Source organism: Grus americana, chromosome 21, assembly GCF_028858705.1.
Source record: "Grus americana isolate bGruAme1 chromosome 21, bGruAme1.mat, whole genome shotgun sequence".
Taxonomy (NCBI): Eukaryota; Metazoa; Chordata; class Aves; order Gruiformes; family Gruidae; genus Grus; species Grus americana.
In genome coordinates, this window is record NC_072872.1 from 7,689,689 (window position 1) to 7,716,207 (window position 26,519).

General features: G+C 38.7%; 1 protein-coding gene across 10 annotated transcripts in view; it reads left to right on the top strand.

Moving 5' to 3' along the window:
- Positions 1 to 25,735, top strand: part of PLCH2 (phospholipase C eta 2) — a 116,392-nt gene extending 90,657 nt beyond the window's left edge. For 5 of the 10 annotated variants that reach the window (XM_054849967.1, XM_054849969.1, XM_054849968.1 and 2 more), the window contains 12 exons: positions 1,534 to 1,692; positions 3,619 to 3,711; positions 4,196 to 4,296; positions 5,246 to 5,343; positions 6,094 to 6,276; positions 6,713 to 6,820; positions 7,006 to 7,130; positions 9,429 to 9,513; positions 10,009 to 10,155; positions 11,102 to 11,181; positions 17,912 to 18,251; positions 22,599 to 25,735. In XM_054849967.1, the coding sequence (XP_054705942.1) occupies positions 1,534 to 1,692; positions 3,619 to 3,711; positions 4,196 to 4,296; positions 5,246 to 5,343; positions 6,094 to 6,276; positions 6,713 to 6,820; positions 7,006 to 7,130; positions 9,429 to 9,513; positions 10,009 to 10,155; positions 11,102 to 11,181; positions 17,912 to 18,251; positions 22,599 to 24,346 (3,267 nt within the window). In that variant the 3' untranslated portion in view covers positions 24,347 to 25,735. Of the gene's footprint in view, positions 1 to 1,533; positions 1,693 to 3,618; positions 3,712 to 4,195; positions 4,297 to 5,245; positions 5,344 to 6,093; positions 6,277 to 6,712; positions 6,821 to 7,005; positions 7,131 to 9,428; positions 9,514 to 10,008; positions 10,156 to 11,101; positions 11,182 to 17,911; positions 18,972 to 21,601; positions 21,632 to 22,595 lie in introns of all 10 variants that reach the window. The other 5 variants (XM_054849973.1, XM_054849975.1, XM_054849972.1 and 2 more) reach the window with 5 other exon arrangements.
- The last annotated feature ends 784 nt before the right edge of the window (positions 25,736 to 26,519 follow it).

Here is a 26,519-nt window from a genome sequence, read left to right on the forward strand (position 1 = left end):
TATGTAGTTGACTGTGCAGGGGAACTAGAACTATGCAAACTGAGTAAAATGAGAATTGGACATTTCTTGACTTTGAAACTTCACTGTGATCAACAAAGATCTCTCAGCTTGTTTTCCTATGTTTGCTAGTTCTTTTGTCTGTATCCCAGGCGTGGCAGACTGTTTCCGATATCGAAAGGAAACAAGCAGGTGATTTGACAACCCTGCTGAAATCAGGGGCACTGTGGTAATTGAGATCCTGATTTTGCAAGTTTTCCAGATAATTTCTAGATTTAAAGATGATTTGTTTTGAGAGGATCCTAATCTAGATGCTTGAACAAGCAGAAATGTTAGCAGAACTCTCGTTGTTAGAAATTACTTTTGCAATGATTCTTTTCAACTTAGCCCACACATATGCTATTTATAGAGAGATGTCAAATAATGTTTATTGTTCTTCCATTAAATGGATGGAGAAATAAATGCCAGTAAGAAAAGTGTCATCCTTCATAGTAAATTACGTAGTAACATATTATGGCTGGGTGTATTATTCTAACTAAAGGCTCAATAGGCATTGCTTTGCTGACCTCATTGTCTTTGGTACTAACAGTTCAGTTTTCTGTGAGGTTTACTGATGCTTTAAATCTGAGATTTGCTACATCTGGTTTGCTTTCCAAGCCAAATTCTGAAGAGCTCAGAAAATCATAGCTTCTTTCATGACAAATTTAACTGGGGATTCTTAAGGCCTACTGAGAAAAAACAGTCTGTCACCTCCTAAGAGACCTGCGATTGTGAGTTTATGCCTCATGGATGAAAAAGAAAAGTCTGGATTTCTATTTTTGTTTCCCCCACTTCCTCACATGGGCTGTGAGGTACACAGAGGGAGGGCACGGGAGTTCTTTTACGTTTTGCCCTTGAACTGCTGAAATCAAGATTCTAAAGCTTTTCCCATTCCATCCAGTAGAATCTTGCATCTTTTGTAGCTGCAGAGTCAGCCTTGACATAGCATATAAATCCTGTTCATCAGCCCCAATGTGTGAGAGAAATACCATATACAGAGTTTCCACATATATCTGTTACTATTAAATTTCTGTGAAGAATGGCTTATTGGACAGCACAATGGAATAGATCAGAGTTTTTACTAAATATGTACTGCAAAACATAGCATATGTTAATCCAGTTCAGTATGGGGAGTCACCGCAGGAGTCACTACTTCTATGTCAGCACATCCTTGGCTTGTAACAGATATTACATCTGAATAGCTCTGCTAGTGGTCAGTCTTGGTTTAATTAGAACTGTTTTAATTAGTTTTACTCTCTTCAGACAATCTGTTTACACTAGATCTAACACCTGCTTCAGGGCCTCATATGCTCCCATACCTTACCTTAAGTCTGATACTGAGCTGCAGGTAACTGCTTGACATTATGCAAATGAAGAACCTCTCTTTTTCTTTTTTTTTTTCCTTGCACATAACATTTTAGTTTGCATTAATCCTGGCTGGAATTACTAAGACTTTTTTCATCGCTACCTGGTTTAATGATTCTGTTTTGTTTGTAGGCATCTACGAATAGGAAAAGAGTGGAGAATATAGCAAAGAAAAAACTTGATTCACTGATAAAAGAATCCAAAATCCGCGATTGTGAAGATCCAAACAATTTTACAGTTACCACTCTACCATCATCAGGAAAGGCTGGTCTAAAATCAGATAGTAAGAAGGTGAACATGTTTTATTGTACTTCTCTTACCTGTAGACTTGATTGTTGGTTTGTTTGTCTCTGTAGCCACATAGTACTATTATTTCATAACAATAATGCTTGTTCTTTCAAAGGTGGTTGTCTAAAGTTGGGCTTTTAAATCTGTTTTGAGACTTTGCAATAAAGATAGCTGGGTTTACCTGAGGTGTCTGCAGCTGTCATAGTACTAATGAAACTGAAGAATGCTCAGCACTCCCCTTGAAACAAGATAGCCTGAGTCACACGATGAACTTTGTGGAGTCAATTTGCCATTAGGTCTCTGTCTCCTGTCTAGGTTAACTAGGATAGTACAACTCAAGAATAACCAGATAGCCAAAACGTTCACCTGGGATGTGGGAGATCCAGGTTCGTGTTCCCAGTCTGACTTAGGTGGAACTGGGATTTTAAAGCTGTGTTTTCCATTCTTGGGTGGCTGCCCAGACCACCACATATTTGGCTATTTCAGTATAGAAGAAAACACATTCCCGTCTTCTGTAATATTTTCTGTAATATTTTGTCATGACATCTATAAGCTATATTATAAGGAAGAATACTTTTCACATTTATGTCCATTTAGTAGAAGCTTCTTTTTAATTTGCTAATAATGAGATTTTAATTTTAGCTGTTTTTATGATTTGCACTTGGTGCAGAGGGATGGTCTGTTCTTGCAGATGAATAATGAAATATGACAGTCCTTCAAAATATAAACTGAAATGCTGAACGTCTCTTTCTCCAATGACTTTCTCAGTGAGTTCGGAGAAAGAGGTGTTTAGCATTTCCATTTGTTGTGTTTTATTAACTTACTGAATAAATTATATGTTATTGACTTCAGATTCATAGCTGGATTCATTCAGTTAATGATGATGCCAGGTGAACATCACTGTCAGATACACAAAGCTTTTTTTTCTTGCTCACGCAGCAATTGGAGCATGAAATGTACACATGAAATGACTTTTCAACAGAAATAATTTTATTTTCCATTATAAAAAGTGCATATGAAAGTTGAGCTTTTTTTTCCTTGGTTCTCTATGTTCTATGCATTTCTATTTGAATTTTAATTTTATACTAATGCTTATTTATAAAAAGGTACTCAGCCCACAGACTATGCTTCATGAACTTGAGGCAATGTCATTTTAGAATTTGTAATAAGCCACAAAAAGCTTAGGAAGATTGTTGCATGCAAATGAAAAACATTGGAGATCTGCCAATAACAAGCAGATGTACTAACTAGGGATTAAAACTAGATGAGAACCAAAAATCAACTCCCCAAAACTTTCTATGACATTGGTTTTGTATGTACTTTTAAGCCTAATGATTTACATAATGTATCAGACAGTTATTCATGTAAGATCCACTACAAGGCCAAGACTTCAAGAATCCTTTTGCGTAGGTGTTAACCAGAATAGTCTGCTTTATTGTCTAGGAAACAATGAAACCGTAAGGTCATATTACAAACCAGTGGCACCAATGAAGTATACACGTTTTTAGGGATTACGAGAATTTTGTTTCTTACCATGGAGTATCCTAGTAAAACTGTGTAATTGGCTGAAGTGCTGTTAAACTATGCTTTTCAAATATTAAGCTACAAACCAGTATGGTGTCAATGAATGTATGTGGTATGGCGGCATTCAAACTTTGCCTGGATGAAAATAAAATTTGTGTCTTAAACTTTCTGTTTGCTCTGAAAGTTCCTATGGACAAAAATGATGGCAAGTATTGGTGGGATACAAGGTCTTCTACTCAGTTTGTGTTGTTGTTTTTTTTTTTTTTTTTAAAAAAAGTCTGCATTGGTCTGGTCCAGTTCTATTGACACTTTAGGAAGTATTGCTTCCCGGGCTATTTCTGATGATGTTCAAATATGCTGTCTGTAGCACTCTGCTATATCGTTTTTTCTGTTTGGTTGCTTTAGAATAAATTTGAGGATGATGTGGAATCTGGGGAAGACTTCAGTACCAATAAAAGGCACAGCCGGTCATTGATGGGCAGTTTTTCTAAACGCAAGGTGAGCCACTCGGTAGATTAGGTCTACGTTAAGTATTGTATTCTTGGAGAGTTTTTTTCTTTGCACATGGTAGTGGAGAGGGAGAGGAATATCGGAATTGCATTGTCCATGGCAGAGGCTTGCTATCAGACTGTTGACTGAATACATAGGCCAGATAACTGGTTATAATTGTACATAACAGATAGCTTCAATTTACATCAAGGTCTAAAAGTATCCAAGATCTAGTCTGAAAAACATAAAAATTCATTTGCACTTCTTATCTGAAGATTTGTGATTCCCTTATAAAAAGACTCTGGTCCTGGGCGGAGTCTTCCCAATGTGCATGCATGTTTTCCTGCAACACTCACTGAATATTACAAAAGCTGTTATTTCCCATTTTCTGTAAGTAACATACTCACTGGCATACCAAAGTAGAGTTGTATCCAGCTGCTCAAATGTTGATCAGACAGTTATGATATTATGGTTTTATTTCCTTGTGGCACAGAAAAAAGGAAGCAAATTGAAAAAGGCAACAAGTCTGGAAGAGGGTGAAGATGATTCGGATTCTCAAGGAAATTTAGCAAGGAGCTCTGTACATTACGGCAGGTTTGTTAAAAGTGATTTGGCAATTTTGTTTCTAAAAAAGATACCTACATAAATGTACCTACTAACCAGATATGCCTCAGGTCTAGAAGCCAATTTGTTGAAGGCTGCAGGCGCGTGACAGAAATCTGGTGTAAGGGCAGATCCGATGTCTGCCACAAGATCATCAGAATGATCTCTTGGTGCCATTCCGACTAGTTAGCAAAGTACAGTGCATCTGTGTTTTGAGCTCTTACCATCTCATACAGCTGACATATGGGCCATTTGACTGTTGGCCCAGTGAATCCATTAAGGTGGATTTGCAGAGTGTATCAGGTCCCCAGCTGATTTTTTTTTTAATTGTTTTATAATTTTCCAAATGAAGTTGCATCAACATTCAGGTGATTATTTTGATTTTTCTTTTGAAATTGCCTCTTCAAATATCCTGACATCAAAGATTCTTTGCAGAATGGTTGCTTAAGATTCAGGCTTCAAAACTAAGAAATCAGATCAAGCAGTTCTCTAGGATACTGTGGAGCTTTCTTTGGGAGGTTAGTAGATACATTCTTAGTGATAACCTGAAGCAAGTGCGGAGGATCAGACCATTACTTTCTTGCTATTTCTTTGGGATTTAAAAAAGCTTTTCTGTTAGCACTTGACTTGAGAAGTAAATATATATGTGAATAGATATTCCACCCTTTGGTCTACAGCCATTTAGAGTCCTCCCCACCAGGTCTTAGGAGGTGAATACTTGTGTCTGCCATTAACACGTAAGAACAGGACTGACTTGTTCTCTGTACTTTCATGCCATTGGTACCACAATTTGTGTGCTTTGACAACAAGGCTCTATGTACTATTAAGCACCTCCCTGTGGAAAAAACCCTTTTTATATTTCTTTACCATGATTTATTTTTAAATATGGAAGGTAAAATTTCCCCCTTAATTAATGGGAAATTAATTTTTATCTTTCTAGGATAAACCGACAGAAGAAAACAATGAAGCTGTCCAGGGCACTCTCTGACTTGGTGAAATACACAAAGTCTGTTGGCATCCATGATGTTGAAACTGAAAGTAGGTTGAACTAAATGTCTGCTGAAAATAATTGTTATACAAACAAATTGAAAGGTTTATGTTCTTAAGTATCTTCTTATTAAAAGCTGGTTTTCTGTTTGTTTCTCCCCGACCCTGAAAAGACTTTAACAGAAGAGCCGCATGCAATAAAGCTATATTATTTTGAAGTAGCTGACCACTTGCCATTCAGAATCCACAAAGTGACTCTAGAGTTGTGTGACAGTTTCCATAAAGGAGAAAAAGTTACTACAGGTAGTAGTACACATGTAGTCTTTGCTAGCTTGTATAAAAGCTGCTACACAAAACTTACATCCTGGAAATATCAGAGGACTTAGTTATGTTCTTGGGCAGAATGGTCTGAAGAGCATTTCAAGCTTAAAGTTTAGATTTTTAAGTCAAATCTGTTGAAATATCAGCATTACATTTCTAGAATATTTCAGTCCTCTTTCTAAGTTTTCTGCGTCTTATTTTGACAGGAATCAAGTTTTAGTTAAAAGTGTCAGAAAGAGAGAATTGCTTGCCAGAAGTCTTTCATGATAGTCAGCTTCATTTTCCCAACCATAACACCTCCAATAAGCACAGTGATTTTGCTGTAATATAAGAAAAGCATAGGTCCCTCTGAGTGGGAAGTATTCAAATGATGCTTAATAGTTGTAAGTAACTACTGCTATGTAGTTTTGAATGCTTTATCTAGATAATAAATAAATAAATAAGGAGATTACCTCTAATGTCCTTCTCTCTTCTTTGTAGTCTCTTCCAGCTGGCAGGTTTCATCTTTCAGTGAAACAAAAGCCCACCAGATACTGCAGCAAAAGCCAGCACAGTATCTACGTTTCAACCAGCATCAGTTGTCCCGCATCTACCCATCTTCTTATCGTGTGGACTCTAGCAACTACAATCCCCAGCCATTCTGGAATGCTGGCTGCCAGCTTGGTGAGCAGAAAGAAAACTTGTTTATTTTTGTGTTATTTTGGGAGGGGTGTTTCAATAGGAGCTCCGGAATCACTCCTTAAAATACTCTGAGTTCTCTGTTCATCCAACTTTACTGACAATTGAGTCCTCCTTGTTATTGTCTATGTTATTACCTAAATAGATTACCTAAAACACGTGTCTAACATGCAAGCAGTTGTCTGATAAATGGAAATAAATGAACTTCTCAAATGCAAGAGGACTTCAGACTCTTTTGAAGAGCTTCGCTCCCTGAAGCTGGGATAAGAGAATTCTTTGTCATAAAACATTTGAGGTTTTGCATCCAAGAAGTCAAATGTGAAAATGTATTTAGGTGTCTTTCCTTTAATTTGGTTCTACAAACAAGAATGTTGTTAATGTACTCAGTAAGCAATATCGCCTTTTTTCTTTTTTTTAATAGTTGCACTAAACTACCAGTCAGAGGGGAGAATGCTGCAACTGAATCGGGCCAAATTTAGTGCCAATGGGAATTGTGGCTATGTCCTCAAACCAAACTGCATGTGTCAAGGTAAGAAAAAAGAGCAAAATAAGTGGATCACTTAGTGGATGAGAAGAGTGGGTGTGGATTCTTATTATAGTTTGTTTAAAAATGCATTTCTGATGCTAAAAGCAAATAAGCCAGTAGGTATTCATAACTAAAGCTATCCCCAAAATTGCACTTCTTTCACATTGTGTGACTTCTCATTCTTATAGGTGTCTTTAATCCAAATTCTGAAGACCCACTGCCTGGTCAATTGAAGAAACAGCTGGTTCTAAGAATTATCAGTGGTCAACAACTCCCAAAACCACGTGATTCCATGTTGGGAGACAGAGGAGAGGTATGGGACAATACATGATTGTTCTTGTGTGTTGGAGGTTTTTTCCATATTGGCTGGGCTAAGGATGAGGATTTAACTTCCTGCAGTTATCTGTCAGGAGACATAGAACGTGAATAAATTAGGTCATTAGCATCCTAGATCTTTAGGTGTTTTTCTTCACTTCTAAGCATCACAGCAATGGTTTAATGTTTTTCCTCCAACTGTCAATACAGTGCCTCCAGGAGAAGCAAAAAAGGGCCAATAAGCTCATCATGATGAGTTTCTACTTAAAATAGTAGTCTAAACTCAGGGCTTAGTGAACCTATCTATGCTTAAATTAATTTATTTCCATTTCAATTTATTTATTTATTTTTTTATTAATATCACGTATGCAATAGCATGGAATTTGTCCTAATTCAGATTGCAGTCATATTTCAGAAGATAAAATTCCATTTTATCCTGAATAGTAGGGGAATTAGCTCATGCAAAACATAATAATGGAAGAAAAACGACTTGTGCCCATGAATCCAGTTCCCTACAACTGCAAACAGTCACGTTTTAAGTGATTACTCTAGAAGTGCCTGCAAAACATACGAACTTACTCCCCATGTCAGGAGCCAACAATATATAGGAAAATTAACACTGTTAAGATAAAATCCCTAAATAATCTTCAGAAATGATCTGCACCCAGTCTGTCCAGACACCAAACTTGCAGTTGGTTTAACCCTGAGCAAGGGAGGTTTAACATCCAGCCAAGCACTTGAAGGCTGGCTCATCCTACCCAATTTCCTGTGCTCCCTGATTTGATTGCTGTCAGTGTTTGAGCTAGGTCAGGTATCTTGACTACATAACCCTACCCTCAGAAATAAAAGCCCTGTTGAAAGTTACAGTAAGTTAGGTGGTGTTTAAAATTCCATGTTTCATTTTGTTTCCTTTGCATATAATTATACTGGATAAAAATCAGACCTTTATTGTGCTGACCACTCTATCTTATCAAAAAGATTTTGTAGAATAGAGCTAGGTGAACAAGATAAGATGTTTGACAAATACACTGTGTAGTCTTTCCTACTGAGAGTAAGGTGTCTTTCAAAGAGCAACAAAAACCAGATCTAACATATCTGATTTTTATTTAGTGGTAGATTATTCTATAGGGACATGGGCACAAGGAACATTTGTGTTCTCCCAAGCATCAGTAGGATTCTTCATTCTTGCTGAGATCACATTGGCTACATTCTTGATATCTGAAAGCATGAGCTTTCCAAAAATCTAGTAGTTGATTATAGGTACTCATCTTCAGTGTTGCTTGCTGGGAGATGGATGGTGGATTTGAGTGTCAGGTTGCTGTTTCAAATGACATATAATTGAATGGGTCCAGCACAGGTTTTTACATGAGCCACATCACAGGCTAGAACACAGATTAATCTTTTAAAGCTAACTGCCTTTACCCACCCCTTGTGAACAGGGACTGAGGTGTCACCCTGAGACTCAACTCTGTCAAAACTTGTCATCCTTTCAGAGAACACAAGAGATACTTATACACTAACTAAAAACTGTAGAGGTTCAGGCCAGTTACAGGAATACCTCTGTGGCTACCTAGTAGAATGTAAAGACTCTGTGCCAGGATGGTCCTCCTCTATAATCCCCAAAATGTCCTTCCCACTATTGCCTTCAGGGAACTTATAATTTAGTTGCGGTTCACATTTAATTAAAAGAGATCTCAACAAAGTCAAAGGCTTCCTAGTCTTAGGTAATTACAGCAACCTTCTACAAGACAAGCTTTTTCAAGCTTATATTCTAAGAAGACTTTCTTCCAGCAATGGAAGGCAGTAATAGGAGATACTTGCCAATCGGCCAGAGGTAGAACTCATATCTCCCTTTTGTTTTGACCATTGCCTTGTCCATTGTGCCATAATGACACTGAGACTTTTAACAGATGATTCTTGTCAGGATTTTTTAATGTTGCTGCTTTAGAACATATTTATCATAATGTCTGTTTTGAATCTATTTAAAAGCTTTTACTCAAATATCCACTAAGTTAGAAAATGTTCCTATGAAGACCAGTGTTTAAAGTTCATTTTAGAACAGAGAAATAGAATAGAACAGAGAAATGATCACAAATGCATACAACTTGATTATTCTAAATTATGCTTTTAGATTATTTAGCCAGAGATCTCTCATCAGCATAATAATCCGTTACAGAAGGGCTCAGGACCAATAATTATTAAGACAATAATGTACAATGCCCCCATTGTGAAAGCCATGTGCTTGAATTTCATCTTTGTCGCTCTTTTTCAATATTTGTTACTTTCTGTTTTCCAGATCATAGATCCATTTGTTGAAGTAGAAGTTATAGGCTTACCTGTTGATTGCTTCAAAGAACAAACTAGAGTAGTTGATGATAATGGTAAGATCATGTGAGTTTTAGGGTTTTTATGACTGAAACATTCTCTTTCAGGCAAGCTTTCTTCGTGAAGATACGAGCAGATGAAATTTGGTGCCTATTATGGCAAAGCACTGAAAAATTGATTTAAGCATTCATGATGTTAATCAGACCTGGGTCTTGAATTGCTTGACTGAGTTGGTATAATGTTGTGCAGGTCTTGGGGTACAAGAGAAGGGTATTTTGAGCTTGCTCTGGTCAAAAGAAAGTCACATTGGCCAATTACCTGCTGAAAGCAGAGCCAACTTTAAGTAAGATCCAACTCTGTTTCTTGCAAATTCTTGTGCTGTTGTGTCTCCTGCTGAAGTGAGTGGGAGTACTGGATTTTCCAAGAACAATGATCAATCTTTTAGGAACACTAGAATCATGTTGATGTTTAGGCATTCCTTATGTAGGCAGTCATCTTTCTTCTTGCATCTTGTGAACAAAATATCTAAAAGCTGATTCCTTCATTCCGAGGTTTTAACCCAATGTGGGAAGAAACGTTGGTGTTCACAGTACACATGCCAGAGATTGCACTGATTCGATTCCTTGTGTGGGATCACGATCCAATTGGGCGTGATTTTATTGGACAGAGAACAATAGCTTTCAGCAGTATGATGCCAGGTAAGAAAGAAATGGTGAAATGTCAGATCAGTTGGCTAGGACTTTTCTCTCTGATAACTGAAGCTGCCAATGCTGTATTAATGTGTGTGCATGTGTCTGCTGCAGAAATTTCTAGTTAGAACAAGAGACTGGGCATTTGGACCCTGAGTTCTCTACCTTGGTCCACTATGAACTTATATGATGATGAAGACTAAATCGATTAACTCTATGGGACTAGATTTTTAAAAAATGGGTAAGATTATTAAGCAGGATGGCTAAATATTGTGGGCTTGGAAGAATACCATACAGAATCTTGAATCTTACTCGTCTTCTCTCATTCTGCTTTTTCCTCCATTTTCTTCATACCAGTTTTTGAAATACACTAGAGTTTTGACTGGTCTTATTACTATCAGAAATAGTTTAATATAGAACAAGTAGTTCCCTATTCTAATCATGGGATCCAGGTTATTAAATGCCATTTTCCTTCAGTTTCCTATTTCTGTTTTCAATTCAGTCTTCTTTCACATTAAAGCTTCTTCTGTGTATATTTTTCTTTTCTTTCAAAGTAAAGAAAAAAGTTTGTGTTTAAGATTGAAAACAAACACCCAGTCTCAGTAAAATGAACTTGGTTGAAATGTTTGCAGTATTAATAATGGACTGTAAGTCCCCAGGAGAGAATGTAATTAATTCGAAGTCATGAATTGACAGCAGCAGTAATGGACATGGGAAAAATCAGGACATGGCTTTTTTATAAAATAAAAGGGACAAGAAGAAATGGCAGTTAAGTTTGGTTTGACTCTTAGATAACTGAGTGTAGCTAGGTGATGCACAAACCTGGATGCTTATTGAGGGGAGGAGCTGGGAAAAAAGCCGTCAATTCCTTTTGCTGTTTACAGAAGGAAAGTCTTTAGATGCTCTTCCTATCATCAGTTTCAACTCCTTGTCAGCTTTGTTCCCTCTGTTTCAGGTTACCGACATGTGTACCTGGAAGGTATAGAAGAGGCATCCATCTTTGTTCATGTGGCTATTAACGACATCTGTGGTAAGGTGAGTGCCTTCAGTGTAGCATACTACAGCTTGCATACGTAAACAGACGGACAGGATTTTGTGTCACACTAGGGAAGCCCAGTGGGTGAAGCTCCAAGCTAATGTATTTGTTCAACTACAGTAAACTTCATCTCTGTGATTGTCATGGTAGCCTGAAGATCTTTCTGAATGTACATGGAGATAAAGGCAAATCGTAGGGAAAGTAATAAAAAGAGATTCTTGCAGTGCCTTTTTGAGGGAGCCATAGGGGAAGGTTATGTCATTGCAGCACGCACACACTTATATAAGTAAGGATGGCTGTGTCCAATATGGTAAGAGCACCTTGCTGAACAAAAGGTTATACACCTGAACTGTGAGTGCTTGTTGCCTGCAAAGCTTACTTGATAAAGGCTCTGTCTGCCTGATGCTTTCGCATTATAAATTCAATTAAATTCTTAAGGGTTATTTGCTTCGGGATTTTTCCATAATAACACTTAAAATGCAGAGAAAAGATGATCCTTGTAATAGTTGTTGGACTTATTTTCACTGCTTAGCTGTTATTAAGAATGTATTTGCTTCACATGCAGGAAAAATACAACTATCTATGTGCTATATCTAAATTCACACGAATAACTCCACGCTGAAAGTAAAGCCCTAACTTCAAACTTTTCCTAGGCCAGCTGAAAATGAGATAGCTTCTTTCCTCGCAGTGCACTGGATTTAGCTACTTCTATGCTATGAATGTCAATGAAATTCAGGTAGCTAAGTATCTTACAGAGCCTTGGGAATCTCAAAACCATTTTATATCCACCCGCAGTGACAGGCTGAGCTTTCTGCAGCAGCACGCTGTAATATCAGCAAGTGTCAGCAGGAGGCGGCATTGAACAGGCTGGGAATTCAGATTCCTTTTCTTGCCGTGCTCTTCATGTAAGAGGAATTAAAACAATTCTTAAAAAGGAAAATAGCTTTTTGAACTGCTAGATTTTAATAAAAACTTTTTTTGGGATGAAACAGAGATAAATCCCAGGAAAGCTTCTTTTTGTATTTGTAGGAAAAAGGGCTGTTTCTGGAAAGAATGTCACTTCAGGCTTTTTAGCTCAGTTCCTGCTTTTGTTATTTGATGTCTCATGCAAAACCTTTAAGCAGATATAGCTTCATCCTGATAGAGCTACGAGTCTTGCTTGAAACTCCCTGTGATGGCATTATGAATCTGTTTGAATTTAGCTCTACTGAGCAAGAAACTTTAGAAGCTTTAGGTGAGAGAGGTGGTTGGTGTTGGTCTGAGCAGAACAGAGCACATGAGCAGTGTTTCATTTCGGACTGTAGGGCCTGTCACAGATAAAGGCTAGCACCCAGGGTTTGATAAAAAGGCCATTCAGTCCCAGCTTCAGGGAAAAGTGATGGCAGGCTGAACAGTTCAATGCTAAGATCTTTCCTGACTATATTTTTGGGTTCAAGGGAACTGTACAGGACCTAAGTCATGCCTGTTCTGACCGCAGTTAGGGATGCAATTGTCTCAGTAACCTTACAGACACTTACTGGATGCATGCATTGGTACAGATTCAAACAACTTTAAACTTTGTCATGAACTTCTTTGGACTTCCTGTGTTCAGATCTATTGCTCTTTCTTGAATAGTTCTATCTAACTCCCCATGCTTGTAGCAAGAAAGTCAGATAGCTCAACCTTGGGCATATGAGGCCAGTGGGAACTGATCTGATTAACGACCGTGTCCCTCACCTATGTCCTTTAACGAAAGCAGGCATCTCATTGTTGTATGCATCCAGCAGAGGAGATGACTGCCTGGGCCGGCCCTACTCATCCTTTTTGTGAATTCTTCTTTTCTGTTCTATTCTTAGTCAAAATGATGGAGAATAGGCAGATTCTCCTCCTCTTCCCAGTATTGTCTGCATTCATGATGCTCCAGTTGTTTGCTGCTTTCAGGTGATGTCCTCTGCACTGCTCTCTCAGTACGATTGTAAGGATAGCAAATATTTCCATATCCTTCATTAGAAGTCAAAGTCTGTAGCTTAGTATCCACTGGCAAATGAGATTTTTAAATAAAAGACAAACTGGGTCTGCCTGCCTTAATCACTGATCGGTTAACTTCTTCAGCTCCCAAGTCACTGCTCTTGATAGCAGTGCCTCATGAAAGAGACAATGTTCATAGTCTTTGTGAATGTTTTAAGAGTTCACCGCAAATTTTCTTTGGCAATATTGCAAGGCATTATCTCTCTTTTAATCCTTACTTCACCTAGCTTTTCATATTTATTTGCTCTTATTGGCTTCTTCATGAGTAACTGGCTGGTGATAGTTACAGTTTGCAGTAGGTCAACATGCCCATTTAAACTTTGGCAGCTATTTCAAAAACATTAGATTTTCTTGGTAAGTGTTTTAAACAACTGAAAGACCCTTGTGCATCATGGTGTCTCCTACCTGTCCTTATCCACTAGCTTCCAATCTACTACACTGATTTGTTTTTTTGATTGCTTTGTTCCCTTTTCATGTTCTAAGTCTATTACATATTCCTTATGCTTCTCATTATCACTGCAGTCTCTTTAGGTTTGCTGGTGTTAACATGCTGGCGCTGTGTACTGATGTGATTAAAATACAAGGATTTGGAAGGAAAGCTTGTATGTGAGGGCTTTTTAAAATTTAAAATTTTTAATAAAAACTACCGAAAGTATGGAACAAATATTACACAGCCCTTTCTGTTTTGGTCTCTCTGAATCATGTTCTGCTTTGATTTTTCAGTTAACAGCGTTCTGTTAAAACTTGAATTATTTCTCCATTTCCACTCTCTTAATTACAGGCAGAAAATTCACCGCATTTATCAGCCTGGTTTTACCCATGCTTTATTAATCCAGATACACTAATGCAAGCATTAACCTTTGGGGGCTTTTTACTAAATGTAGATATTCCACCCTCTCAGCAGCTTAATATTACTAAAGCAGAATCTTAGATATTTTTCACCTTAGCTTGTGTTTAACTGAAATCTCTTTCTAGTATGCACTGTTTCCTGGAGATGCTTTTTTTTGTCTCTGTCTCTTCTGTAGTCTGTTTATGTATTGCAGAATTGCTTGTGGTTTTCTAGATGTGCATATCTCTGAGATCCTCCCTCACTGTTATTTTGCCTTTGCTCTGTCTGTTTGTGATTTCAGTGGGCTTCTCTATGTCAAAAAAGTCTACTTTTAGAAGCAGAGCATTTTTAGACGCCTTGAAGGTACCCCCTCCTGTCTCAGGGAGGTGTAGTGACCACCACCACACACCTGCATGCCTCTAACTAGTTGCTTCATCAGCATCAATATTTCCTTATTAGCATTTTGAAGCTCTTCACCTCATGTAACGTGAATTGCAACATTTGACTTGGTCAGTTCTGTTGGATCATTGATCAGCCAGAGAGCCTTCCATATATGAAGCAGATCCAGGATAAAAGTCCTTCTCTACCCTCCCTTTCTCTCTTCCTTGAGTCTCTCCCTCTACTGGCTTTTCTCTGGTGTACTACGATTCAAACCACTTCTTTCACATGGAAAAGAACATTGATAGTGAATTGTTTGCTAAATTGTGGGAAAGCCTCTTGTGCTGTTTTTCAAGTCTGCTTTAAAGAATGAAATAGCACTGCAAAAGCTGGACTAGAAGCTGAAAACACATGTTCTGGATCTCCGTCAAAATGGCTCTCTTTTTTTTTCTTCTTTTTTTTTCTTTTTTTATTTTCCTTTTTTTTTTTTAAACTACTTTTTTTCAAAGTTAACCAAATTTGTCTTTGGGTTCTTGAATCACTCCATTGATTCAAGGAATAGTGGCTATCTTAACAAAGATGCACCAAATAAGCTAGAATGATACCTGGGGCCCTGCACTGCGTGTCACCCATTCCATCAGTGCTTTTCTTTTCTTTTTGTTGGATATTATTTGTGTTTGTGTATGTATGACAGTTTTTTTCTGGGTTTTGCAAATATTTATATGGTCTGATTTTTATAGCAACAAATTCATGTACTTGCCAACTTGTGTCAATTGGAGCAGAATGTTTTTTTCCCTTTACTCCTTAACAAATGCATAATCTTGTTTTGAAGCTTTCTAGTGAAAGTGAATCCAGAATGATCCAAGCAGACCGTTCAATAGCCTGGCTCTCACAGAAGGTTTATTAATATTTAAATTACATTTTCTCTGCCTTGTATGGGAAAAATAAATTCCTACCTTCTTTATCTTATCCTGTATATACTTTTAAGGGCCATTTTAGGTCTCTCTCTAATCATCTCCTCCTCACACTGGATCTTGGCATGTGGTAATTACACTTCAGTCAATTATAAAAATAATATTCTGAATGCTTTCACTGGGCTTTGTGTCAGACAAATAAACCTTGATCCCATGTGCCAGATTGCACAGGACACTTATGAATAAAAGCGGCTTTTAACCCAGGCTTACTGTACAGTGCAGCTAATATCTGTCCATTAAGTTCTACAAAGCAGAATTTGAGATGCGTGACCACGCACTCAAATATTTTGGGGTGAAAGAGAGACCATTGTAATTTAAATTAGACATTTATGTGCCATTGTTTGGCACTACAGAAATGTGATCTCACATGACATCACAGGGTAAAAATCAATCTGACAGCAAGTGCCAACAAGCATGGATGCTGATCAGATTTTATCATGGGTTTCTTACAATGCATTTCAATCATAGGCTTATGTATTCTGGTTTTATTCATTCTTTACGCTACAGCTACTAAAGAGAGTCTGATCTTAACTGGGAAAGAAAGGGAACAAAGGAAGAGAAGTAGATTAGAAGGGAAATACCTCTTTCTCTGCTTTAAGTGATTTATGTGTACCAAGCTCTACGAACAGAGCAAAACCAACATACTCTTTTTCGGGCATCAGCCTATTGCTTTAAAAGTTGGCAAGTACACCTGGAATGTTTACAGGAATGCAGAAACTCTGTGTTTCACTGAAATGTAAATCAATTGTACAATAGTGGGAGATTTATGATGGTGAATATAAATGTTTAATGCTTAAATAAGTACCGAAGTATATGAAGTACTGTATTATGACCCTGACTAACTTCACTTGTTTATAGTGTGTTTCTTCAGTGAGGAAAACATACACGAGTGTCTTTGGATAAGTGTTGTATGGTAGGAAATGATCAAAATGTAGGTACAGGTAGACAGTGAAATATTTGATGATCATTTGTCATGTATATAATTCAGCTGCTATTCATGACAGTGCTCAATTGAAGTGTAGATCTCCTAAGGAATGTAAATCTCCATTTGAACATCCAATTTATTATTATAATCTGTTTTAAGCCAGGAATATTCTTTAGCTTAAGAGGTCACTATCAGTTAAATTCTGTAACCACCTCATGTTGCATCGCAAGTAAAATTAAAATGATTTTAAGGTAACTTTTTTAAAATTACCACCATTTCTATAGCTTGTTTTGTTGTTGGGTTTGGGGTTTTTTTCAGTTTCTTCCTCTCATTTACTCACAGCATTCAGTTTTGTTTCAGAGCTGGGACCTCTGTTGCCTGCCACAAATTTCTTGTCTAAAGTATGAGTGATAGTGGCTATCTCCAGTTTAAGAGACAGGAAAAATTAGATTTGACAGCATCTGACATCCAGTTCTGCCCAAGTATAATGTCCTGCACAAGGCGGATAATTCAGCTCTATGTTTCCAATTTAATTGAAATCATCAACAATTCTAATTGGCCCAGTCCTAATGTATTTAAGTCTACAAAGTTGCAGGTGATTTATTTTATTGAAAAACATGCTTGATTTTTTTTTTTTTGTGTACTACTGCATTTTCCAGCTGGACTTAACTTGCACAAAGCCCCAAATCTAGTAATGACACTTTAAGATAACACAAGCTTGCACTATTTGTTGCTTTATTATGGTGTGATGCGGTAGGCCTTGTTCAGGATTCCCTGATACAGCACAGTTTGCTAGAATGTGAATTCACAGTGCGGAAGCTACGTTGTACTAATTCCTCTGTGGCCATTCAGAGGAAGCATTTACACCACGTACTTGAAATACGTGTGCTTTGGGTGCGACAAATCTGCAAGTGTCCACTTATCCTTGGATTCCTGCAGTGAATTGATTTCTTATGCCTCCTGCAGGTTCTGCAGTATATCCATGTCATGAAACTGTTGGGACAGAATTGTTTTAAATGTGCACATTCTGTTGGAAAACTGACCCATACCTCACACAGCTCTGTGTTTAAAAACCACAGCCAAAACCAAACAACAAAACCACAGAAAGCTGTATTGCTAAAAAGGAAGCACTTTGACTTTAAAGAGTCTGAAATGTGTGGCATTATGAACACTTCAAGCTTAGTGGCTGTTAGCACACACTGAGAAACTCTTTGGTTTTCAGAATTAGATCCCTGCAAATGGAAGTATTTAATTTTTTTACTTTTCAGTATCTAATGTTTATGTTGTCAGTAGTAATATGCTAGTAAGAAAATTATGACAAATACAGAAATAAGCCTAGTTGGAAAATTTTATCTAAAAACATAGTTGAACAAAAAAGAGGTGAAATTTTGCAACGGCAGCTGTTACTGATTTTTTTGTTGTTGTTGTTGTTTTTAATCTCTGTCTTATTTCTGGTTTAGTTCTCATGCTGATGGTAGGAATATAGCAGGAGACTGTATGTGCGTGCATATGTGACCTGATCATTTGAACATGAGTTCCTGCGCCCAAAGGAAGAGACTTGCGTTTTCTATTAAGGACTTTTCTTTTTTTTTTTTTCCCCCCCTTAAATTTTCCAGGCCAAACAAGCTCTAGGTCTAAAAGGCCTGTTTCTCAGAAATCCAAAGCAGGCCTCTCTGGACAGTCATGCTGCTGGGCAGCTCCATCGCAAACATTCCTTTAGCAGCCACATCTTGAGACGGACAGCCAGCGCACCCACCAAAAGCCAGAAGAAGAGCAAGAAGGGCTTTCCTGAAATTGCTTTTGACACAAAAGACAACAGCTCGGAAGGAGCCGGTGAAGACCGTGAAGTGGAAGCTGCCTCACAGCCTCGCTTTGAGCAAGAGCCAGAAAGTCCTTCTCTGTCACCAGCTCCCAGAGATGGTGCCAGTGGGGAGGTACATGGCAAGGGGTTGAAAGGTAAGGCCCATGGTTCTCGTAAAGCCAAAAGCCACAGTCGTGCTCAAGGGGGTGCTGCTTTCAGTGAACCCATACAGAGGTCTAACAGGGTCCGGCTTCAGGAGCACCAGAGTGAGAAGCAAAGCGTCTTTGCACGCTGTGCCATCAACAGCTCTGGTAGGATTGGAGTGGCCACCAATTGCATGAAATGCATGATTGGTTCCAAAGAAAGCCCAGATCTAGAATGCAAGTGGAGTGACCATCCTACCAGGCCTATTGCTAAAGATATACTTCACCACGATCAGTATAGCAGTATAACTGGAGAAGAGAGGTTAGAGCTAAAAACCTGGGCTGTTAAAAGTCAGCCCAGGCGGCAATCAGATTTGCAGTCTTGCAGCATCCCTGGAACTGCCGATGATCTAACAAGGAGCACCCAGTCTTTTGTGACCCCAGGGAAGAAAAATGTTGAATCTAAATGTCACGGAATAAAGGCTCATTCCCGGCAGCGGTGGCAGTGCCAATCAGGTGGCAAGTATGGAAGCACTGTCAACTTGGTCGCAGCCAGCAATGGCTCTATATCCTCCAACTCCAGCAGTCTAGAAAGCCTTGGAAGCCCAGAATTCCCCAAGCGCTGCTCTGAAACTTCTCGAAGGCAAGTGGGCACCCTACAGAGGGAAATGAATGCCTTGTTCGTTCAAAAATTGGAGGAAATTCGAAGTAAATCCCCTATATTCTTTACTGGTAAGACCAGATTTTCTTCACCTTTCTCCACCTTAGATCACATCATTGTCTCAGCTTCTGCATAGCATCTTTACTTAGAAGCTCCTGTATGTTGTTTTGCTACCAAGAGCTCTTTTTCTTTATTTTTGGCAATGACAGAAAAAAAGTCTGCATAAGTATTTTTATTTTATTTTTTCCTAGACATGTCCGGTTTAGATTAGTCCTTTCCATGCCTAGCTAACCATCTGCAGTAGTAAAACTGTCAGTAGTCAATGAATGTTTGGATTGTTTGTTCAGGGTTTTTTGTTTCCTTTTTTTTTTTTTTTTTTTTTTTTTTTTAGTGAATGTGGTATGATACTAAGTAAATTTTAAGATCCAAACCAGAGCATTAAGTAGAGATTGAATATGCAAAACCTGTATTAACAAACAACATTTTCATTATCAGTATTTGTGTTTCACTCAGGGATATCCACATCAGAAATGATATCTAATGTGCACTCTGCTAACAATAAAACCAGTTCCTTCCTCAAAGAATTTGCAAAATTGCTGCCATCAGTTCAGGGATTAACTGGATGGAATTCTCTGGTTGGGTTATTTAGGAAATCACACTTTATGAACACAGAAGATCATCCTGGTCCTAAATGTATGAAAGCCCAGTATGCAAACATTTCTAGATGTGCTTAATTGTATGGATATGATTTGGCTGTGACCTGAGGGCACAGTTGCATAATATAAAAAGCAAGGTATGTGATCTGATGTTACTTGACATCAGCCAAGCTAGGTGGACTGTTAGCATTTCCCAATTGCAAAGCAAGATGTGTCCATTGGAAGGAAGGCTGCTTAGGCTACAGCATTTTATAGTTGTTTCAAGCCAGGAATGTGCGTGTGAGCACTGGGATCGTGTGACTGTACCTTTACTCATGAACTGCATGATTGTAAAGATGGCAAATAGGAACAGAGGCAATCAAGGTACATATTTCAATAAGGAAACTGGCTTTTTTTTTGTCCTGATTTGGCAGGGAGGGGAGGAAGGGAAGAGATTTTGACAAGATTTTCTCTGTTTCATAGAATTGTGAAGAGGAAGTAAAGAAATACAGCTTTTGTCTATGACTACAAGAGCTTCTCTTCAAATCCCTCCCCCTTCCCCTTAATTGTCCAAGGAATTTGGACATTGATGGTTACATTTTCAGGAACAGTTAAGTGACTTTGGTGCTACTCAAGATGTAATCCCTTTTTTAGTAATACGTTCTGACTGCCCACCTATGCTGGGCTTCTTTGAAAGCCTCATACAGAAGTTTAAAATATTGTATTTGTTTATCAGTTTAATCTAGTCTACAATTTTGCTTTATTTCTCTTTTTTTATTCTTTTTTTACATCTTTCCAGTATCTGCTTTGAGCTTTTAAGAAAATACCAGGACAATGGGAGGGGGAGAGAAGTAGTTTGCCAGTTCCCGTGACTTGAAGTTAATCCAAAGCAGCAGAACTCCTTCTATGCCTAAATTATTGGCATTAGGCTTTTCATAAGCTCTGAGTAGTGTGACATATGAAACCATTTCCCATTATCAGTGCCAGCTCCCCCGCCAGCCCCCCAAGTCACTAAATAAATATTGTGATATGCTTGAAATTTGATTAAATCCATCTGACTTCTCAAGCATGGAATCAGCAAACCTTTAAAATGGTGAAATAGTCAGTTGGACTGGATGCTGATGATCCAGTGACAAACACTGTTTGCACAAACAGCATGCTTTCCCCATCCGCCTGCTATTTTAGTGCCTTGGGCCAAGAAACCAAGGAAACCAATAACGTTAGCCTAATATGGTTGCGTTTCATAATTAACATTCTGTTGATAGGAAGTGCCACAAGGATGAGACAGGAAACTATAGTCTCCAGTTGCCCCCTTTATGGCAACGGCGTTACGGTTTCTCGTATGGTGCTGTGTAAGTGTGCCTTAATCTATGCTGATGGCCTAGCTGGATGGGGAGAAGGAGAGCTCGTTAGGCGGATCAGCTCTGGACTCCTCCTGATACTTCTCCAGATACGGAAGAGTCTGCTGTGTTGTGAATGGTGGATTTTCCTTATGGGCATGTGTGCCTTCTTCCCTTTTAACACTCCCAACTACTGTAATATCTGTAATGTATTGCAGGCCATCAGACAGCTGTCTCCATTGTTAAGCTGCTTGTCATTATGCTGGATTGGAAATACTGATGCTGAAAGGAAAGGCCTAATATTTCTTTGGCATTTTTTGGTAATGTAGATGATTGTAGAATCATAGGATGGTTTTGGTTGGAAGGGACCTTTAAGATTATCTAGTTCCAACTGCGGTAGCAGTGGGAAAGGGCTTTGGAGAAGAGGAGGCTAGCTTCCATTCCCCAGTCCAGTGGAGTGCGTTTCTTGAACAATAGCAAAAATTGCCTTTTATTCTTCTATGACAAAATAATGGACTTAATACCTGTCCATTTATGGATTCCATTGAGTGCTCTGGTTGGTCGGAAATTCTTAGGATCCTACAAAAATGTGTGAATATTTCTGTCTGTTTCCCTTCCCTCCTTCAGCACTAATTTATCCTGTTATCTGCACCTGCCTTCCCTACATTAACTGGATTTTTCCTCTGTTCTGTCCTATTATTCTACATGCACACTCTCTCTCTCTAGTTAAGAACTGAAAGGACAAGCAAGTCAAAGGTAACTGTCTACTGAGTGTCACTGATTCAAGCACCTTGTTGCCTGTAGTCCTGGTTTTTGTTTGTTTCCTGCCTTATAATTATCTGCCTCTATATTGAGGTTGTCGTCTGGCTTAGTGGTGCTTTGCTAGTTCTCAAATGCACGTGTGCATTGTGGTTTGGAGATGTGGGAAATAGTCTTTGGCATGATTGCTTTGGCTCATAGGGTACAGGTTATTGCAGACGGACGGAGCGTTTTCATCAGGTAACTGGTGGCTGTGGTGATTCTTCAGAATTATACTGTCAGCCTGGTGTTCATGAACCATGCGTCTGTATAGATTTTTGGAGAAGAAATTACAAACTCTGTTAGGAAAACAAAGTTATTCTGTTGAAAGCTTTTGTTTTGTACGCATACAGATCACTGTATTTGTAATCTGCTCCAGAAGTCCTGTGCTGTTTCTCTTCTGAGTAATTGATCGTTGGGTTCATATCTGCTGGTTGGGCAGTGGTGTTCTGGTTATTATACATGTTCTGATTATGATGTGATATACTGACATGTTAGAGTGTGCTGGAAGGAAAGAAGAGAGCAATTCAAGTGGTGCTGGATGGTGGAGGAAGAAAAGTTAGTTTAGGAGAGGGGATACAAGGATGCAAAAAAAAAAATGATGGGTACAGTTGTTGTTTGAATAAGATAATCGGAAAAATACTATGGTGCTACTATGCATGGACTGAGATTTTTTTGAAAGCAACAGGGCTTTTGGGCAGCTAAAACTGAGTAGAAAGTTTTGCTGCCTTTAGCCAGGCATTTGAAATCATAAGTTATTTTTAAAATCATGATTAATACATGCAACTACTACCTTAAAAACAAAATGATAACTCAGAAAGAATAAATCTTCAGCTAAACTGCAATTTGTAATAGCTAATTAACCCTTTATCTCTGTTTTTTCTTGTTTCTTTCTTTTTCCTGTCTTTTCATGTCTCCCAAGTAGATGTCTGCCATTTCTCAATACAGAGGTCAGTCACTTCTTTATGCAGCCTAGAAACTATCACTGAAGAGCCTGTTATTGCCAATGAAAACCATCATGCCAGCCTTTTCTTCCCTCTACCCATTACTCCTTACAGTGATTCTGAAGAAGGGTCTGTGTCTGATCATTCCACTGAATCTCAATTGGAATTAAGCAGCACATCCAACCAGCCTCAAGAATCTCTACTCGCTAGAGAACAAAGAACTAATCTGGCTGCAGAAGACCAAGTGCAGATAGTCGCAAGAGCAATTGACACAAGTGTAGTGGTCCAAGAAGATGAGAGGACAAGCACGGCAGGATATCTCAAAGAAGAAGATGGTTGGACGCAGGCATGCAGTAAAGATGAAGATCAGTGCAGATTGGCAGTGCATCCTCAAAAAGCCTGGCTGGTAGCGGCACCAGGTAAGACTGCTGGCCAACCTGTTGAAAACTGCCAGAAGCAAAATGACCAACCAGGTCAGGTATTAACAGACATGAAAAGCACCATTGAATCTAAAGCCCAAAACCTTAGTGCAGCAGCTGTTCTGCCGCAGCAAAACAATGTGGTTAACAGCACACAGAAAACTTTGCCACCAGATACTTTGCAGAAAGCCCAGGCTGCACAGGCTCTACCTGCTTCTGCGTCTCAGACGAGCTCTTACATGTTAGTAAGAAGGTCAAAGAATGAAGGACTGAAGGTGTCAGACTCCTCAGCCTTAATAAAAATTCCAAGTAGCCTGTCTCCAGCAGCAGAAGTATACTTTGATGCCACTATTAATGACCGGATCTGGAGCAAGCTAGATTGCAGCAATCATCGTGACAGCATGTCTTCCTCTTCCAGCATGTCCTCCAATGACACTGTGATAGATCTCTCTCTGCCCAATCTAGCTCGCAAAAGCCTCCCAGATCTTGGCATGCGGCATGAAAATTTTGAGCCCCTTGCCATAAGAAAGGGTATGCGCCCACGATCTGCTACAACATCTGGTAACGAGATGCCAGTGGTGAGCAAGAGCAAATCCAATCCTAACCTGAGGTCTGGCCAGCTGCCAGCAGATGAATTGTGCCCCCGTCCTCTTGCCAGGAGTCCTCAAGATACATTCTCATCCATTCCTAGAAGGCATACCTGGAGCAGGCTGTACATAGAAAGCCTCAGACAGTCTTCTAACAAATCCAAAGCACAGGATATGGTTGGGAATAACCAGGCAAAATCCAAAAGTCTTGGAGACCTTACCTCTGATGATATTGTGTGCACTTTTGAAAGCAAATACCGTAGCATCAGCAGAAGTTTTGTCACTCGATCAATGCGGGAGCAGCGCCGCTCTTCAAGCCTGAGATCTTCAGTCAAGTCCCAGGATGAATTGACTGAGCAGCTAAAGAAGCTGACAGCCTTTCAGCAGGAAAATGATATCACTTCCCCTATCAGTCTTGATCCAACTGAATCTGAAGAGGAAGGGGAAAGCTTGGGACTCCTTCGCAGGTCTTCATCTCGCAGTCAGAGTCGGGTGCGGTACATTGCCAACAGGGCTAAGCAAGCTCAGGAGAGACAGCGGCTGCAAAGCCTAGGCCAGCTCAGCGGGAGTCCCATTGAGGAGAGAGGAAATCCAGAGGGAGCCTGCAGCGTTGCAAAAGCAGTTTGTATGGATATAGCTTCTCCTGCTGTGTTTACATCCCAGCCGAAGAACCAAACTGATTATAACACTGACACAGAAGTCTTCTTTATGCTAAAACTGTAATTCTGGGCAGCACTGATAAGGCAATGTTTACATTCCTGTCAAAACAAAACTTAGTGACCTGAGAGGCACAAAATATCCTCATATGGCTTGGTGCTTCCTGGCCTTCCCTTGAGTGGAAGGTACTTAATATCATGACTCCAAAAGAATAGCCGAGTGTTAAATTTGTCAGCAGTTTGTGGAAATGGAACAATCAAGTGAAATTGGAGACATGTTTTTACAGTCCTAATGATCTGACCTCCTTTATTTTTTAATTACACTTTTCCCAGCCTCAAATTTGGTCTCCTTTGTGTGTGACCACTTATTTGCATTTGCAGTTTGCTCTGTGCAAGTCTCATGTTCTTTACTAATTTCAGTAATTGCTTCTTATAATAGGTAAACATTTATGCAATGTTAACGACAGCTAAGGTAAATTTTGCTCTTACAAATTGTGGATCCATGAAATGAGGCTGGATTTAAAATCATGCTCCCTGTTCTGTTTTATTTTTTTGGAAGAGTCTGATGCCTCTGAGGGTGTCTTCTCTGGGAAAATAAGTCAAAACTGCAGTGTAGTTGTTTCATCAATTAACAATGTAGTAGATAAAGTCCATCTTCCATCATGGACCTGTTTATTTCAGTGAAAATCCATATTGTCCCACTCTTTGAAGAAGAACTCCCACTGTGTTCCAAAGCAATGCTTTTTTTAAACCAAGCTTGTTTATATATATAAATATATATGTACATCTGTGTGTATGCAAATATATGTCTGCACATGTATGTACACATGCACACACTTAAACTGAACTGTGACTGTTCCTCGTCTCAAAACATAATCTGTGGGAATGAGACAGGAGAGAGAAGGGAATTACTAAAACCAGACAGGAAATGTCTTCTGACTTTAATTCAGAAATGGCTAAAAAGCATGCTAGCTTTTCTCGAATACAGCACCATCCCTTCTTTATGGTATTTTAACAATGCTGCTGTACATAGCACTTTTTGGATGAATTTTACTATTTCTGTATTGCACTGCCATGCAAAATTTTCAATGGCATGTTTTAAAAAAAAGAGATATTTAATTTTTTAGATGGACATATTTAGACTTAAATACCCACCTAAACAGAATAATAATTTTTCCTCCCCATTTTTTTTTACTTTTTATTTTTAGGGATGTGCGTGTGTCCCCCAGTAATTATGCCATTTATTATAGATGTACATTTTATCAGTGATGGAGAAGAATGTTTACTGAGATGCATTTTAAAGAGAAACAGAGGTTTAATTTTATTTCAGGCTACATAGAGTCCCTATTATTGAGAGGATATTTTGCTTTTGTTTGTAATGACTCTTTTGTGTATACTGCAAAATCTAAATATTTGTTTGTAAAACCACCTTACACTACTAAAATAAATATATTTAACCTTCCAGCTGTTGACTCTTTAGCTATAACATAACTTTTTCTATGCTGTCTAGAAGTTTGTAGTATACAAACACGGTTAATTCTATCTGCCTTGTTTTAAAATTTCCTTAGTGGATAACATTTAATTTTGCTCTTTTTCAGAGTGGTAGCCATTTCAGATCCAGCTCAAATTTTCTCAGGTCCACCAAAAGACATGCAAGTATTGGTAGAGACTGGCATTCTATTGTTGTGTGATACACAGCACGTGGATTGTTTCGAAGCGATGCCTTTGGCAGCCAGTGATGGCTGTGTAGAAGAAAATTCTAGGGGAACTCATGTAATTAGTAGCCAAACAGACATAATCCAAGGACTTAATCTATTCTGTTACAGCTCTCCACGTAAGATAGGTAGCCCTGTTTCATCACTGAGGTTGTTTAAAGTCTGCCTGAAAATAGTGCAGCAAAAATTTGCTCTTCACCTGTCTCATTCAAAAATACCTTCTCTTCCTGTCCCGGGAAAGTATGTGTTACTTAGTTCATACTCTCTCCTGTAAGGGTCGTCAGCTTACTTGTGGAGTGCAGGGCTAGAAAGGAGTTCTTGGTTTCTAATTTTAGTAACATTTGGCCACAAGCATTTAAACTCTGAGATATCAAAATATAAGGCTAACTGTAGTTAATGATATCATCGTGACATGGAGATAGGGGCTGGGAGGGGTTAAATTCTCTGATTAAATCTTTTCAAATGATCTTCAGTATGTTTTGTCTAAAAATATTCTCTCAGTTTTCCATCCTGGCTCAGATCTGC